Here is a 16410-nt window from a genome sequence, read left to right as displayed (position 1 = left end):
GTCTGTGAAAACCAACGTATCTAATAAGATGACCCAAGACTGCTATCATCTAAGAAAATACAAGACAGTAAAATCCTGTAAGAGATTTCCCACCATGTATAGTGTCCTTCCTTATACAATGAATTCAATTTTGAAATTTCACTTTTGTCCCTTTCTACTGAAAAATTAAAAAAAAAATTATTAGTAAGTTTGTATAGTACTTGTGCTTCAGAAATACCTTCAGGGAGAGTTGTCCACTGAAACAATCTCTAGAGTGTTACTGTACAAATAACAAACAAACTAAGTGGGTGCATGTGTATCATGGCAGTGTGAACTACTTCACCTGGTACCTCTGAGGGAACCTTAGTTACCCTTTTTTGTACACAAGATGCGTTCACCTTTTGGAACAGAACAGTACAGACTTATGGGTCATTACTTCTGAAGTGTTATCCTGGATCTTTTGTAAAGCATTCGGAATCTTCTAGATAAACAGGAATTTGAGTAGACAGGGAAAGGTGACACAGGCAGAGGAAAGCATGTTCCTCATGCAAGCAACAGGGAGGAAAGGCGGCAGAGGTTCCCAATCACACCCCACCGCAGGAGGAGTGTGCCTAGGTACATCCTGGATGGGCAATTAACCGATATCCTACAAAATAGCATCAGGAGAGTCCGATGGCAGCACAGGAAATTTGGAGTTCAAAGCATTTTGGAAATGAACAAACTCATATATAACTCATATATTCATTATGTATACTGTCCAGTGGTCATCTTCAAGAATGGCACCAAATGCTCATCATTTATAGTAGAAGAGACTTTATACGTTAGGTGTACTAAAAAGGGGTTGGGGTGGGGTAGAAGAAAACTACTTTTTGGACAAAATCTAAATGGCAAATCTATTTGGAACTGAATTAAAAGTAAACAAAAGTTTGTTTTTATTTATGGGAGGAAAAAAACTAAGCTTCCAGTTTGGGAAATCTACCACATAAGACAAAGAATTAACCAAGCATGCGTGATACTACCCTTAACACTTATCTTTCTTTGCAAAATCATGAGGCAGCTAAGGACATCCTGCACTTTCAGGGTTACTGCTGATCTGCTCTGAAACTTGGCTCAGACCGCATGGTCTCACCAGAGCCACTTGCGTCCGGGGCAAATTGAGCTCCAACGCACATTTACCACCTGGTTGGTAAATCCAGGCCAACACCAGTCACGCCAGAGCAGTCCTGTCCCGAGGACTGTGTGGACTGCCTTTGCCAGCACAGCCACCTCCTCCACCGTGGCCTCCAGCTCCCTAAACCCTGGTAATCACTGGTCTGGTCTCCATCCCTCATTCTCTCCTTTCCAGAATGTTACATGAATGGAATCAATTTCATAACACCTTTTGAGATTTTTTTCCATTCCGTGTAGTTCCTTTGAGATCTATGCAAATGGTTGCACCTATCAATACTTTGCTCCTTTTTATTGCTGAGTAGTGTTCCGTGATGTGGCTGTCTCACAGAGAAATGTGATTTTTATGTAGTCAAACTTGGTAAACATGTCTTTTCTTTCATAACTATTAGTGTTGGGGTTTCGGTCAGAACGACCGTCACTAGTCCAAGTTACAACGCGAAAAGCAAATTATCTCGTGTTTTCTTTGACTATTTCCATGTTTTTCACATTTCCATCTTCATTCCAAGTGGAACCCACCCTTGTGTAAGATGTGAGAAATGGATACAGATTTATTTTTTTCTGATCACTACCAAACTGCCCCAGTGCCCAGAGTAATAAGCCAGTGATTCTTTACTTTTTTTCCCCCTAAGACAAAGAACGCTTTGAAAATCGAACGAATATCACCTTTCCTAGAAAAATATGTGCACACATCCCAGGCGTTCACACCTGGGACCCAAATTAAGAACCACAGATAAAAGTTAAGTTATACTTTCATAGAACCAGGCCTATATAAACAGCTGGCATCTGGGAGGAGGAAACAAGGGGAGAAGGAAGAGGAAGGACAAGCTGAAAGCGGGGTTAGCTGTAGGCTTGTCTGCCTTTACTCAGTACCAAGTGAGTGTGCTTTACTAGACGTGGCATTTGGAATCTACCTCATTCTTAGCCCTTAAAACTACACAGCCAGAGGTATAACAAAATCTTTCCTTTGCTGACCACCATCTTCATCCCCATAAAGAACAAAAAACAACAACACAGAATTGGGTGACTTTCTATATATACTTGGATTTCTGGAAATATTCTTTTCATGAAAATTTTTTGGTACTATTTTTTCTTTCTTTTTTTTTTTTTTTAAGTAGGCTCCGTGCCCAACATGGGGCTCGAACTCACAATTCTGAGATTAAGAGCTGCGTGCTCCACTAATGGAGCCAGTGAGGTGGCTTTCATGAACTTTTTGCTATTAGAGGCTCCAAGAAGGAAGGATCGTTATCATCACACAAAGAGCACTCCCTGAGGCAATCAGTGGGTCAGTGGGCAGAGCCACGGGACCTGGCCCCTGAAGTCCGGGCATGCTGCCACAGGTACTCCCACATCCTTGTAACCCTGGGAGATGTGGTGGGCCCTCTTGATAAAATTGGAGATTTGGTGAGTGTCTGACACCATGTCTAATGCTCTTCTTAGCTCTAAAATTTTCTGAACTGGGCGAGAAAGGCATTACCAATCCAAACGGAATATATATGCGTACAGAAGAATTAACTTATTAAGATCGTCACTAGAGACAGGAGAAAACTCTATTACCAGGTTTTTCCCCTCCAAGACTTTAGGAATAATTCCCTTTAAACTGGATGGTCCAGAGCAATCTGGAGGCATTTTGCTAAATGCCTTGTTGTCTAGAGGCGTTGAAAATCCCTCCTTAACAACTAATCTGAACATGGACAGAAACAGAGACCCAGATCAACACTTGGTTTACAAATGCGATGTGCACCATACCTAGTGTCAGAATGGGTCCTCGGCTCTCAGTTACGTCCTAGAATAGCAGACACGCTCACAGTTTACCGGCAGCTTCAGTACATGGTGCTGCACCAGCCCAGACCACACAGACAGGCGGCACATCAACAGGAAGAGAAACGGACACTGAGCAAAGCGTCATCGCTCCTGGTACAAAGCCAAAGCTATACACACAGGAATGTTCTGTGCCACCGTCAAGCGCCAAAACTCAAGGTGAAAGAATGAAAGCGGACAAAGTCCAGAGAAGGGAAATGAACTGAACAAAAAATAAATGGGTGTTCCGTGAGAGGATGTATTTTTATAATTTTTTTTAATAATTTTTTTTTAACATTTATTTATTATTGAGAGACAGAGAGACACAGAGCGTGAGCAGGGGAGGGGTAGAGAGAGGGGGAGACACAGAATCCGAAACAGGCTCCGGGTTCTGAGCTGTCAGCACAAAGCCCAACGTGGGGCTCAAACTCACAAACTGTGAGATTATGACCTGAGGCGAAGTCAGTCACTTAACCAACTGAGCCACTCAGGTGTCCCGAGAGGATGTATTTTTATTTATTTTTTTTTAATTTTATTTAAAAAAAAAAAAAAATTTTTTTTTTAACGTTTATTTATTTTTGACACAGGGAGAGACACAGCATGAACAGGGGAGGGTCAGAGAGAGGGAGACACAGAATCTGAAGCAGGCTCCAGGCTCTGAGCTGTCAGCACAGAGCCCGACGCGGGGCTCGAACTCACGGACTGCGAGATCATGACCTGAGCCGAAGTCGGCCGCTTAACCGACTGAGCCACCCAGGCGCCCCGAGGATGTATTTTTAAAAGTTAGGACCAGGCCAACTGGTCTAGGTTCCTGGATCTTAAAATGCTGGAATTAAAGAAATACCTGCAACATTAACATTCACAGGTTACAGGCGAATAAACACACATCCATGCTAGGGTGTCTGGATTCCAACACAGGGTTGCCTTGAAGGTAGAATAACTGTTAAATTTGGTACCCAACATCTCTTAGGGTCCCGAGTCTCATGAAAAATTCACTTCCATGGTGAATATGTTAAGAGTGAGGGTGTTCAGACACACCAATGGCCATAGTGCACCTGACAATGACCCAGGTCAAAAATTTAAACCAAGTATGGCAAAATTGGGGTACTATGCATTCTCTATGGCTGGCCACGTGTAGCTACATAAATTTAACTTAAACAAAACTGAAAACCATTTCCCTGGTTCAAGTGCCCAACAGCCAAGTGTAGCTACTGGCTACTCTGTTGGACACCATCGATCCAGAACATTTTCATCACAGCAGAAAGTGCTGGACAATGATGCTCGGGAAAGTAAGTCTGATGCAGAGATGGGGAGGGGAGTGAACAGAGAACCAGAGACTGAAGCGAGAGTCCCAGAGGACTGAATGTACCAAGGAGATCAGAGCCTGGAGATGATCAGGCCAACACTGGCAGGACTGGTAGGAAATAAAAGTCCTGAAGGGAAATCAAGTCACTTTCCCACCCTGACAGGCCTTAAGCAAAAGGATGCTTCCCAATGTTAGGAGGCCTCTTGTGTAAGGGGAGACTGAAGGAAAACACAGTGGAACAGTCTCAAACTTACCATGGTCACTGTATCGCCTCTGCTTCTGGCTGGAAGAAACACTTCTCTGCACCTTGTGGTGAGGAGACTGGCCAGTGCTGTTGTTGAGGTCACTGCTTGGCCTAACCTTAGCAAGTGAGAGATTGCTGCTAGAACTGGAGTCACTAGCATCCAGCTGAGAGAAAATGAGAAGAACAGAGCAAACCACAACACGGACCCAAATGGTACGTTAGGAAACTAAACTTCTCGTGACACATAAACCTCTCACAAACAGTTCACTCACAGATGAAGAGCACCATGTACAAGAACGACAACCTTACATTTGGGCAGACATATTTTTCTGACTGCTGAAAAGCGCATGAAAGGACAGGTACTTATGCGCTTTTTAGGCTTTTTCAAATAACGTAAAACACTCTCTATTTACTTCACCTGATACTTTATATCACTTCCAAACCATTAATGACCACAGGCTAACTTATGATGTTCATGTCTGGGACAACATCCAATGTTACAGTTACCATCTCAAAGTTGAAACAGGCGCTCCTAAAGGTGATAGCAGTTAGGTTCATCCTTTGCAGGCCAATTTCAAAATTACATACCCAATGTTATACATGTTAACAAAATAAACACTAAGAAAAGAGCTTTTGAAACTGATCATTTACATAAAAGTTGTATTAGCTTTTTCCAATTACTCTTACCTCTGAAGATTTTCTTCCCAACAACAAATATGTAGCTGTGATTTCATCATATTTCATTTTACTAAGAGATTCTTGAATTTCTTCTTGTGAATATCCCATTCCCACCATAATATCTAAAAGAAGGGCATAATACAGTTGATGTGTTTTGTCTGGATATGAAATCACTGTGTTAGATATTAAAATAATTTCCTTTACTCCACTCTAAACATCATAGATTTTCTAATTTAAATGGGCGGTTGGTTTACTTCTGAGTAACTAAGGAATAACACAGGAAACTACAGGTGAGTTCCTAATATGACAAAACAGATAAGCTGACTCATATAACTTATGTTTCGCTTCCCACCATTCACATCTGAGGTGTATCCATACGAGTCAAAACAGAAATATGTCACTTGCACACACACAAGCATGGAGGCACAGAGTAATTACCTATTCTCTTCTGGTCTGAGATGTCCAGTTCTGGTTCAACAAATGGTTTAAGTTCATCTTCTTCGTGCCCTGCGTTGATCCACCTGTCCTTCATGATTTGCTGAAAGGTGAACTGTTCATTAGCAGCATAAAATAAAACATGCTAATAACCACAATATTTAGAAAAAATTATTTTCAACATTTCATGGATTACAGCTCAAAAGGTAACTTTAAAAAAATGTTTCTGGGTGCCTGAGTGGCTCAGCCAGTGAACGTCCGACTCTTGTTTTCAGCTCAGTTCATGATATCACAGTCTTGTGAGATCAAAGCTCACAACGGGCTCTGTGCTGACAGCATGGAGCCTGCTTGGGATTCTCTGCCCAACCCCCCCCCCCCCCCCCCCCCGAATCCCCTGCATGCCCACGTGTGTGTGGTCACTCTCTCACTCTCAAAATAAATAGATAAACATTAAAAAAATGTTTTGGGGAACCTGGGTGACTCAGTCCAGTTGGGCGTCCAACTTCAGCTCAGATCTGATTCCACTGTTTGTGAGTTCGAGCCCCATGTTGGGGCTCTGTGCTGACAGCTCAGAGCCTGGAGTCTGCTTCAGATTCTGTGTCTCCCTCTCTCTCTGCCCCTCTCCCACTCTGTCTCTTTCTCTCAAAAATAAATAAACGTTAAAAAAAGCTACAAAAAAAAAAAAAAAAAAGTTTTAATGCCTCAATTCCTGCTTTAAAAGCCCCAGGGCAGTATTCTCATACAAACCAAGCAAAGTTCTACAAATACCTTAAAGACCCTCCAAAGTTGTTACTTACTTTGCACTTATGCAATTACCTCTAGAGTGCCCCGTTTTATTGGATTTAGCACCAGGAAACGTTTGAGAAGGTTTTCACAGTCTGTGGACATGTAGAAAGGGATTCTGTATTTCCCTCTTAACACTCTTTCTCTCAGTTCCTTTGGGGATGGAGGGAGGAAAGAAAACTAGTGAGTCAACTTTTAGGTTAAAAAAGAACCAGTGAGACCCCATGATACTGACAGATTCTTATAATATCAACCCTCAGCATTTTATAAAATCTTTTGCATTCTGAAGAACGTGGATGCAACTGGTTCTAATACCTTTAGGTTCTGTCCGTCAAAGGGGAGCGACCCGCTGACAAGAGTGTAGAGGATGACGCCCAGGCTCCACACGTCCACTTCTGGCCCGTCGTATTTCTTGCCCTGGAAGAGCTCTGGGGCTGCATATGGAGGACTGCCACAAAACGTATCCAGTTTACTGCCAACAGTAAATTCATTGCTAAAACCAAAGTCAGCTATTTTAATGTTCATATCAGCATCTAACAATAGATTTTCGGCCTAGAGGGAAAACATCAAGACAAAAATGAAATTTAACCAAAATATAATTAGAACTGTGACAGAATTAGGCATTTCATAAAAGCTTTCTGTAATGATATCAAGTTAATATATCCTAATGAATAAAATGAGAAAACATTCTTTCTAGAGGAAAAAAAAAACCAGCCCTGAAGATAATTAGCATTTCTAATTCTTTTTTTTTTTTTTAAGTAATTGCCACGCCCAATGTGGGCTCAAACTCACAACCCTGGGACCAAGAGTCAGATGCTCTACTGATTAAGCCAGCCAGGCGCCCCAGAATTTCTAATTTTTTTGAACATTAACAACCAGTAACAGATATGAGGTATAGATTAACTGGCAATAATTTAAACAACCAATGCCCATGATTAAAAAAAAAAAAAACAACCCTTGAAATAGCTTTTCAATTAATAATGATAAACAGCTTTTAAAAAATGAAAACTTGTTTTAAGTGGACAACCATGTTTCATAAAAACTGCCAAAGAGCTGTGCAATGGCTATTATTGGCGAGGGAGAACCTAGGCCTCATAGAAGATACAGAGCCAGCCACTTTCATTTATTTCAACAAACATTTACCACATGCCAATCACATACCAGGAACAGACATGGTGTCTGACGTACAATGATGAATAAGATAGATGGGGTCTTGCCCTCAAAGAGCTCATAGGTTGGAGGGGGAAAGGGCAGAAAGTCAAGTAGCCACACTCTGACCTGAGTGCCAAGACAGGAGGTGTGGGGAGTTGTGGGCCTAGCACTGAAGGAGCAGAAAGGTCTCCTAGAGGGGCGAAATCGAAGCCACTGCCTGGAGGCTTGGTCAATAGTAGTGGGTGTGTTGGCCCGCAGAATACAGTCTGAAAACCCAGGAGGAAAGATAGACCATGTTTTACTCAAGAAACTGAAAGACAGTATATGGAAAAGAGGTGCAGGGGATATGGCGATGGCTGAATCACAAAGGGCTAGTTGAGTGACTGGTAGGAAGTTTGAGTTTTCAACCTAATGGCAATGGAAAGCCATTAAAGAGTCACTCAAACAGGAAAGCGACAATGTTATTTGTGTTCTTAAAAGAGCACTGTGGTTGTAATGTGTAAAACAGACAGGACAGGGAGAAGCAAGATTGGAAGCAGGGAAGACCAAGCAAGAAGCTAGTGTACAAGATGCTGGTGGTCTAGATGAGAACAGTGGTAACAGGGACAGAGAAGAGTGTGCTCAAGACAGGTTTAGCAAAAGGGCCTGGGAGCTGAGAGGGCAGCAGAGCAAAGGAGACTGAGGCACCGAGGGACACAAGCACCAGAACGAGAGGTGAACATTCTGGGGCAGCAATGAAGAAGGCAGGCTGTGGACCTGAGCAGGGGCGCAGGTGGTGTGGTCAGACAGCTGGGCACCAGACTGCAGAAGACAGCTCTGGCTGCAGGCATGGATCCAGGACTCGCCAGCATGCAGGTGGCCACTGCAGCTACCAGTGCAGGTGCGAAAGCAGCACGGGTGGGTATGGGAAACAGGGAGGAATGTGGACAATGTTTGGGGAGATAGGTGGCAAAGGCGGAGAGAGAAAACGGAGGGTATCTGGAAGGGGACGTGGGGTGAAGAGGTGTTCTGGTGGAAGGTAGTACAGCCTTGAGCATGTTTTTGTAAAGGCTGCTGGTGAGGAGCCAGCAGGTAGAGAGGGTGGATGAAGAAACAGGAGTCAGGACCCAGGACCCAGAGGCAGGGCCTGCAGGGCCAACCTACTGACCGTAACAACAGGAAGGGGGCATGTGGTACACCTTACTCTGGGAAACCAAAGGAGTTCCTGCCCAGTGGAAACTAGAAAACCTTATCCTATGCCAAGAGCGAGGGCAGAGGCGAAGGAAGGATGGTGCAGCAGGTCTCCAACGGCACTGCTGTTAACAGAAGACAATGCTGACCAGAGAAACAGAGGGGGCCAGGTGGCGCGGAGGGCACTGTCCAAGTGACAGCACACGTCTCGGAGGCCCCCAGCTGTTTGGCAGCATGATGGTTTTTCTCCAGAGACCAGCTATGAGCTACGTTAATTGAAATGTAAAATATTTTTAATAAACTTCCCACTTCTTTCTTCTTAATACCAAAACCTGATTAAAAGGATCAATTATTATAGGATCTATTTTTTTCTTATTTAATAACACAGTCTAATCTGTGACCGCTAGGAAAACTGAGTGCACGCAGATAGAGCACACGCTCACAGACTAAGGGCCCCGCAACTCACCTTGAGGTCTCTGTGAACAATCCGCTTTTGGTGGCAGTACTGGACTGCAGACACTATCTGCACAGGAGAGACACAAGGTTATTAATCATCATTAAGAAGAAAAGACTCCATTGATGTTCACACATGCCGAATACTTAGCGATCACCTGAATGTGTGGATCTCTGAAAGTAATTTTCTTGTGCTTTGAGCTTTCCAATTCGGAGAAATTCAGGGGTGAGGGTGAGAAGAGAAGGGTGAGGATGTTTTCGCTGCTCTCTAGTTTTAACTGTAAAGTCTCCTTTGGGACCTACCCCTTGACATTCCGGTTCTTTGGGAATGGTGCCAGGGTCCAACAAATCACCAGGATCTTGAGGACCCTCTTTGTCCCCAGACCCAGGATCGGACGGCTCGGGTGCAAGCTTCCCATACTCATGTAATTAACTCAAAACCAAACTGGCAGCTACAGACTATCAATGGTCAGGCGTCCATCCAGGTCGGGTCTCCTCTGTTAATCACTTCTCTTCCCAGTCAGACTGCTCCTTATAACACTCTCTTCCTTTTAGCTGATGCGGGTGCAAAGACAGCAAAACTTACTTCACCTCTCTGAGGATCAGTTTCCTCTTCCTCAAAGTGGAAGAGTAACTGTTGTAACGTGTGAACTACAAACTATGGAATGGTTGTGTGCTCCATCGGTCAGGGTCCCTTCCACACTCAGCAAATGGTATGCTTTTATTTAGTCCACTTTGGATTATTCCTGTGATTGGTACTGCTGATTAAACAACTATTTTGCTGAAATTTCACACTTCCGCCTAACTTTTTAAGAAGTCTCCTTTTCTAAATATGAAAGTTTTAGATGCTCATTATAGGAATTTTAGGAAATACAGAAAGGTATATCTAAGTACATGACTCATAACATCTCTTGTTGTTTTACTGTATCTGCTTCTAGTCTTTTCGTTGGCATTATGCCTGCGTAACTATGTATGACCACATACACACAAAACTGGGGTTCTAAAGCTTTCTCCAGATCATCATCAGCTTTTAGTTGTAAGCCCCACACACCCACCTACACTGGACATAAACATTCAGAGAGGCTGTTTTTTAAGGAGGCTCCGCACCCAGTGTGTGGTATGAGCTCACTGAAGAGTCGCATGCTCCTACTGATTGAGCCGGCCGGGCACCCCAGGCTGTTTTATCAATTTGCATTTTGGTTCAAAACAAGCATCAAGGAGAAGCTGGACTGGGGTTAGGGTGAGGTGATGTCAAAATCAGGGCTTCACTAAGCAGCTTCATACTTCATAAAGTGAACAGTCACAAGATCAGATCAGATCCACTTATCACCAACAAAGAATAGAAAATTTCTAATGGTAAAGTACGGTTTAGAACACTTGTTACCTTGGATTAGCATTTACACTTGTTCTAGTCTGTCTGCATGAAAACTGAGAAAATGACATTGCTTTGTTTTCCCAAGACAAACACGTTTATTGCCTGAAACACAGGTAGAGTTTACCTTCCTTCTGCCTGATCTGATTTTCCCTCTCCCGCCATACTGAGATTCCCCTACAGGTTATTTCCAAACTCTGTTTTTGAACCACATTTGACCATCTCCCATCCTTCCTGAAAGAGATCACAGAACTTCTCCTACCTTAGAACAAGTGAACCTAAAGCCACAATAGCCTGAAAATGGTCAACTTTAAATCACTGCGGTATTTTTTGCATTCTTTTAAGCTAGAAACAATTCTTTCTTTAAAAAAAAAAACCAAAAAACAAAAACTGAGGATCTGTGTGTTTTCCAGATTGAAATATGAACACAAGCCTAATTTGCCTCTAGCCAGACAGGAGACAACAGAGGCAGCAACGTTACCAACCCCCTAAGAAGAAGGTGAGGAAGGAAGACGGAGCCGGGAATCTAGTCTTTCTCTCTGAAAACAACAGAGCTCTTGTTCAAAAGCTTAAAACCACACAAGCAGTCACTAGGAGGAGAATGGCGAAGGAGACATCACCTGCTAACGGATGTGAAAAGAAAGGCCTATTTCTGACACAAAACATGATCCTACCAAGTGTACTTTTTGTACGGCATACCTTCTTCTTTGCCACAAACAGGAAAACGTATTCAAGTAAGGATGGCTTATAAACTTTTGGAAAGCATGGCTATTCGAATCAGAGCAAAGAGGAAACACCAGTATCTCACTTGATCCTTCCAGGCTTAAGTGAGGGGTCTTAAGGAAATACTAAGGCAAGAAGAAAGAATTACATTAAATTGTAAGCAGTGTAAATCAAGTCATTCGTAGGAAAGGCACATACACTATCTTTCCTGGACAAACTAATAGGTTCCTCAAATAAAGAACTCAGAATTTCTGCAGAAAATTTAAAATAACTGAGCAAGTGCCTCAAGCTTTGGGGTAGTCGATGTCCAAGCCCCTCTGACAAGTGAGACCCCGCCAGGGGGCTGGGTAGAGACGGAAGAAGTGAGGGGCAGTTACAGGGTTAAGCACCGAGCTGCTTCCTTGGAGAAGGTCAGGCTCAAACCTGTTGTTGCTGGCTGGCGCTAAGCAGCCCGCTCCTCACAGTCAACAGACCACGTTCACATAAATGTGTGCAAGTTAGACAGATTCATCTGAGTGGGAAGGAACTGAAGTTTTAGGAGGAAAGAAAAAAAAAAAATCTTGGCTTTTAAGGGGCCAACTTACAAAAATTAAGAGTACAGTTATGGGAAGGGCCAAACAGGCTTGTCTTGTAATAAAGAGAACCTTGAGCTTCCCTCCACAGACCACAGAATAAAATGACAGGAGAACTGGAAAGTACTTCAAAGTTTATCATTCAAGTACAAATTCCAATTTTTGAGCTAGAAAAACTGAGGATATGAGAAGTTAAACAATAGCCAAAAGTTAGTTTCAAATTTTGATATTTAATAGGTTTTAATTCAAAGTATCATTAGTATTTAAGCTTTTAAATTAAATTTAAGGAACAGAAGTTAATCTGAGTAGCAAGTTCTTAACTGTAAATACCAGACTAAGCAAAAGAGGCAACTGTTAAAAGAAATCTGGAAAATCAACTAAAATTGTCTTTCCAAATATTATGAAATCTTTAAAGACTACTGTCTATACCTCTACTGTGGCAACCTTATAGATAAATAAAACAAAAAAATTAAAGGTTCTGAAACGAGGCTATACTGCCGTCTAAATACAGAACTGATTGATGTCTAGCAAAGTACAGAGTTAATTTAATGTTTTTATTTGTTTTGACAGAGAGAGTGCACGTACATGTGAGTGGGGGAGGGGCAGAGAGAGCAGGACGGAGGGAGAGAGGGGGAGAGAGGGGGAGAGAGGGGGAGAGAGAGAGAGAGACAGAGAGACAGAGAGACAGACAGAGAGAGAGAACCCCAAGCAGGATAGAGCCTCATGCGCTGGATCCTAGGAACAGTCAGATCATGACCTGAGCCAAAATCAAGAGTCAGACGCTTAATCGCCTGAGCTCCCCAGGTGCCCCAGTACAGAGTTAGTTTAAAAGCAGTAAAGGGGGTGCCTGGGTGGCGCAGTCAGTTAAACGTCCAAATTCAGCTCAGGTCATGATCTCACAGTTTGTGGATTCAAGCCCCACGTCGAGCTCTGTGCTAACAGCTCAGAACCTGGAGCCTGCTTCTGTTTCTGCGTCTCCCTCTCTCTCTCTCAAAAATAAGAAACATTTAATTAAAGGAAGGAAGGAAGGAAGGAAGGAAGGAAGGAAGGAAGGAAGGAAGGAATAAATGCGGTAAAGTATCCTGCTCCTTTTCTGTGTCTATATCAGGATGGGCAAACCATGGCCTTCAGGCTAAATCTGATCCACCACTTGTAAATAAAGTTTTGTTGGAACACATTCGTTGGAGCATATTCTTTTACAAACTGTCTACAGCTGTTTTTGCGCTACAACAGTCAAGTTAGATGGCTGTGACACAGGCTGTGTGGCCCACAAAGCCTGAAATATTTACTCTCTGGCGCTTTACAGAAAGAGTTGCCTGATTTGTAATCTAAAAAAATAGGAGAATATAACGATTAAGAATTTGAGTTTTTGAGTCAGAGGACCTGGGTCTGAATCACTGGCAGGTCTGCTACTTGCCAGACGTCATATTTTGGGCAAATTATTTAATCTTCCTGTGCCCCAGTTTCCTTATCTTTAGCAAATGAGCACAAGACCCCTTAATTCACAAAGGCTGCAGCAAGATTCACATTAATGTAGATAAAGCACTTATCCCAATATCTGGTAGGTAATGATCCATCAGTAAGTAGTAATTATGATTAATAAAAACAGGGAAGTTAGGTCACCTTTGTATTTAAAACCTGCTTATTAAAATGAGCGTGTCTTTGGGGCACCTGGGTGGCTCAGTTAGTTAAGCATCCGACTTCGGCTCAGGTCATGATCTCACGGTCCGTGGGTTCGAGCCCCGCGTCGGGCTCTGTGCTGCCAACACAGAGCCTAGAGCCTAGAGCCTGCTTTGGCTCCTCTGTCCCTCTCTCTCTTTGCCCCTTCCCAGCTCGTTCTCTCCCTCTCCCTCTCTCAAAATAAATAAATAAACTTAAAAAAATAAAATGAATGTGTCTTTGAAGAGCAGGGTGAAGACAAAACTAATAATGAACTGTGGGACTGTGATACTCCTCTTGCTAAAAACCGGGAGATGGTTTTAATTAATGCAATCATAGGTGTTTTGAAAGACTAGAATTTTGAGGCTCAACTGTCAAAAGTAAGGTTAAGCGTGAGACTAAAATTCTGATAAAGCTAGAAATAGAACCCACAGTCATTTCTAGCACAGTGCCTTAGGCATGAAAGGCACTTAATGAATTTTTGTTGACCCGAATGGCCAACCCCCTGCTCCATCCAATGGGACTTATAAGCATTTATTGAGGCAAACACTCTTTGCTTCAGGGTTTAAGCAAGATAACTTTATTAAAATTAATAAACTGGAGGTGCATCAATTCATACCTGTCTAAATTTAGCTCTTGCTTCTTTTTCCTTCATTCTTCCATGTGCAACCAAGTAGTCAAACACTTCACCTAAAATTGAGAAAAATGAAAGTAAGCATAAGTCCTACTTTGGAGCACTAATTTTCCTATAAATTGATATTTCACTTTTAGGAATGCTCTAATTTTTATTTTTAAATCCAGGTTTGAAGATAAACAGAAACGTGGATTTTGAACTAAGTTAGCCTTAAGTTTAACTGTAGGCAAAAGGTTCACTGATAAAATCTTTAAGTTAGAGAAAACGCTTACAATTAAAATCTCTTACGTTTATACAACTTTTATTTTAAGCATTATGCTTTCAATGTGCTTTCACAAAAACTGAAAACTAACATGGGAAAGTGATTTGTGTTAAAAGAGGAGGACACCTCCATTGTAGGATTATGATAAAAGCAGTTCCTTTCTTCCTTCTTTCCAGAAGTATTTATTGAGCGCCTACTAGTTGCCAGGCACTGCTCTAGGCTCTGGGGAAAGACGGCAGTGAACAGAGCGAAGTCCCTTCCCTCGTGGAGAGTTTACAGTCTAGCAGGGAGAGACAATCAGTAAACAGGCGAAGAGCATCTTGGCTGACGAGGACGGTGGAGCAGACGCGGGGAAGTACGCAGAAAGTGTGTGTGCATGTGCAAGTGCTTTGCTGACTACTGTCAGGGGGTGGACAACGTCCTTGTCTGGGAGAAAGAGTCCGGGCAAAGAACAAGGAAGCCATGTGGCCGAAGAACCATGAACAAGGGAAGGGCACAGAGATGGGAAGAAGGGGTGAGGTCGTAAGAGTCCCGCAGGCTTTGCTCTGAGTAAGAGGAGAAGCAGAGGAGAGTGTGAAATGACTGACCCCTTAAAAGGGTCACTGTGGCTGGGGGGAGGGTGGGGGAGGGTTGGGGAAGGTTGGGGAGAGAACGGAAGGACAAGTGGGCGTAGCGCAGTAATCAGGGCAAGAATGAGGGAGGCTGGGCCTCAGTGGGAAGTGGTGGTAGTCAGGATGCGGCGGGAAGTTCGAGCCAACAGAACGTGCCGGTGGACGTCTGGCTGGTAGTTTACACAGTATTGGTTCCTCAGCAAAAAGGTGACACTACAGAAAATGTATCAGAATTGCCAATTGCTTATCAATTTGGAATAAAGAAACAATACCTCAAATCAACAGAAAAGGGTATTAATTTAGCAAATTAGACATAAAATGTGTTTGGGAAGGCATCCCATCTACTTCATACAAATAAAGAATATTTCCATCAGCTTAGTGACAACTTTCAACTAAAAGATTTTTATACTTAAAAAATGCTTAGTTTCAGAACATAACAAATACTTCTGGGGAAAAAGTTGCTCTGAATTGCACATTAATGTCTCCAACTTCTAAGCTTCTAGCCCTAACTGAAACATTTTTAAATAATGGATGGGCATAAATACTGTATTTTCAAGTTCTCATTTGACTGCATAATGATCTTTTCAAAGGCATTACATAATGTTAATTTACACTACACGATTCGTGTTAACTATGATGAATTATGAAGTTAAATGTCAGTTAAGTAAAATGTCAGCATTTTCTAAGCGAATGACCTTTCTGTTTGCAGAACAGTATACAATGTCAAAACAAGTGGTTAAAAAGTGAAAACCACTAAAGATATGTGCATATCCTATGAAAAACGGTTTTGACTTAAAAAAATTAATGGATTAATTAAACCCACTAGTTGTTGTAGAGTAACATGGAGAAAGGTCTGTCAATATAATTTTAAAATAGTATTTTTATAAATTCAAAATTTATAAATTATAAACCTCTTAAGAGATTTGGAACCATGAAGTCACACTCACAATTACTAAGTTACAAATCAGGAATTCAACTTATAAATCAGGAATTCAACCCAGATCTCTTTATTTTCCTCATTAAAAGCGTATTAGCACTCAGATTAAGTAGCTAAACTGAAAAGCTCAAAAGGCAATTTATTAGGAAAAAGAGAGCAAATAGTGGCTCTCCCCACCCAGGTCAGGGACCATGCAGTTTGACAGGAAGCCCTTCGTCCTAGCTCAGGTCCTGCCACTACCTAGCAGTGGCGCTGCTGGCATAGAACAACCTATCAGAGCTTTACTTTAAAAATTACTTAAAATTTTTTTGTGGGAGCGCCTGGGTGGCTCAGTCAGTTAAGCGTCCAACTTCGGCTCAGGTCATGATCTCACAGTTCGTGAGTTTGAGCCCCTCGTCAGGCTCTGTGCTGACAGCTCGGAGCCTGGAGCCTGCTTTGGATTCTGTGTCTCTCTCTGCTCCTCCCCCCGCCCC

The 16410-nt window shown here is 42.5% G+C and overlaps 1 protein-coding gene across 7 annotated transcripts in view; it reads right to left on the bottom strand.

The window, feature by feature from the left end:
* Positions 1-16410, bottom strand: part of MARK3 (microtubule affinity regulating kinase 3) — a 114045-nt gene that overhangs the window by 20680 nt on the left and 76955 nt on the right. For 5 of the 7 annotated variants that reach the window (XM_047861096.1, XM_047861098.1, XM_047861097.1 and 2 more), the window contains 7 exons: positions 14113-14183; positions 9181-9237; positions 6708-6944; positions 6426-6545; positions 5613-5712; positions 5184-5296; positions 4507-4660 (listed from right to left, as the gene is read on the bottom strand). In XM_047861096.1, coding sequence (XP_047717052.1) covers positions 4507-4660; positions 5184-5296; positions 5613-5712; positions 6426-6545; positions 6708-6944; positions 9181-9237; positions 14113-14183 — 852 coding nt within the window. The remainder of the gene's footprint in view (positions 1-4506; positions 4661-5183; positions 5297-5612; positions 5713-6425; positions 6546-6707; positions 6945-9180; positions 9238-14112; positions 14184-16410) is intronic. The other 2 variants (XM_047861099.1, XM_047861101.1) reach the window with 1 other exon arrangement.

Source organism: Prionailurus viverrinus, chromosome B3 (genome assembly GCF_022837055.1).
Source record: "Prionailurus viverrinus isolate Anna chromosome B3, UM_Priviv_1.0, whole genome shotgun sequence".
Classification (NCBI taxonomy): Eukaryota; Metazoa; Chordata; class Mammalia; order Carnivora; family Felidae; genus Prionailurus; species Prionailurus viverrinus.
Note: the sequence above shows the minus strand (reverse complement) of the source record. Positions and strands in the feature narration are given on the sequence as shown.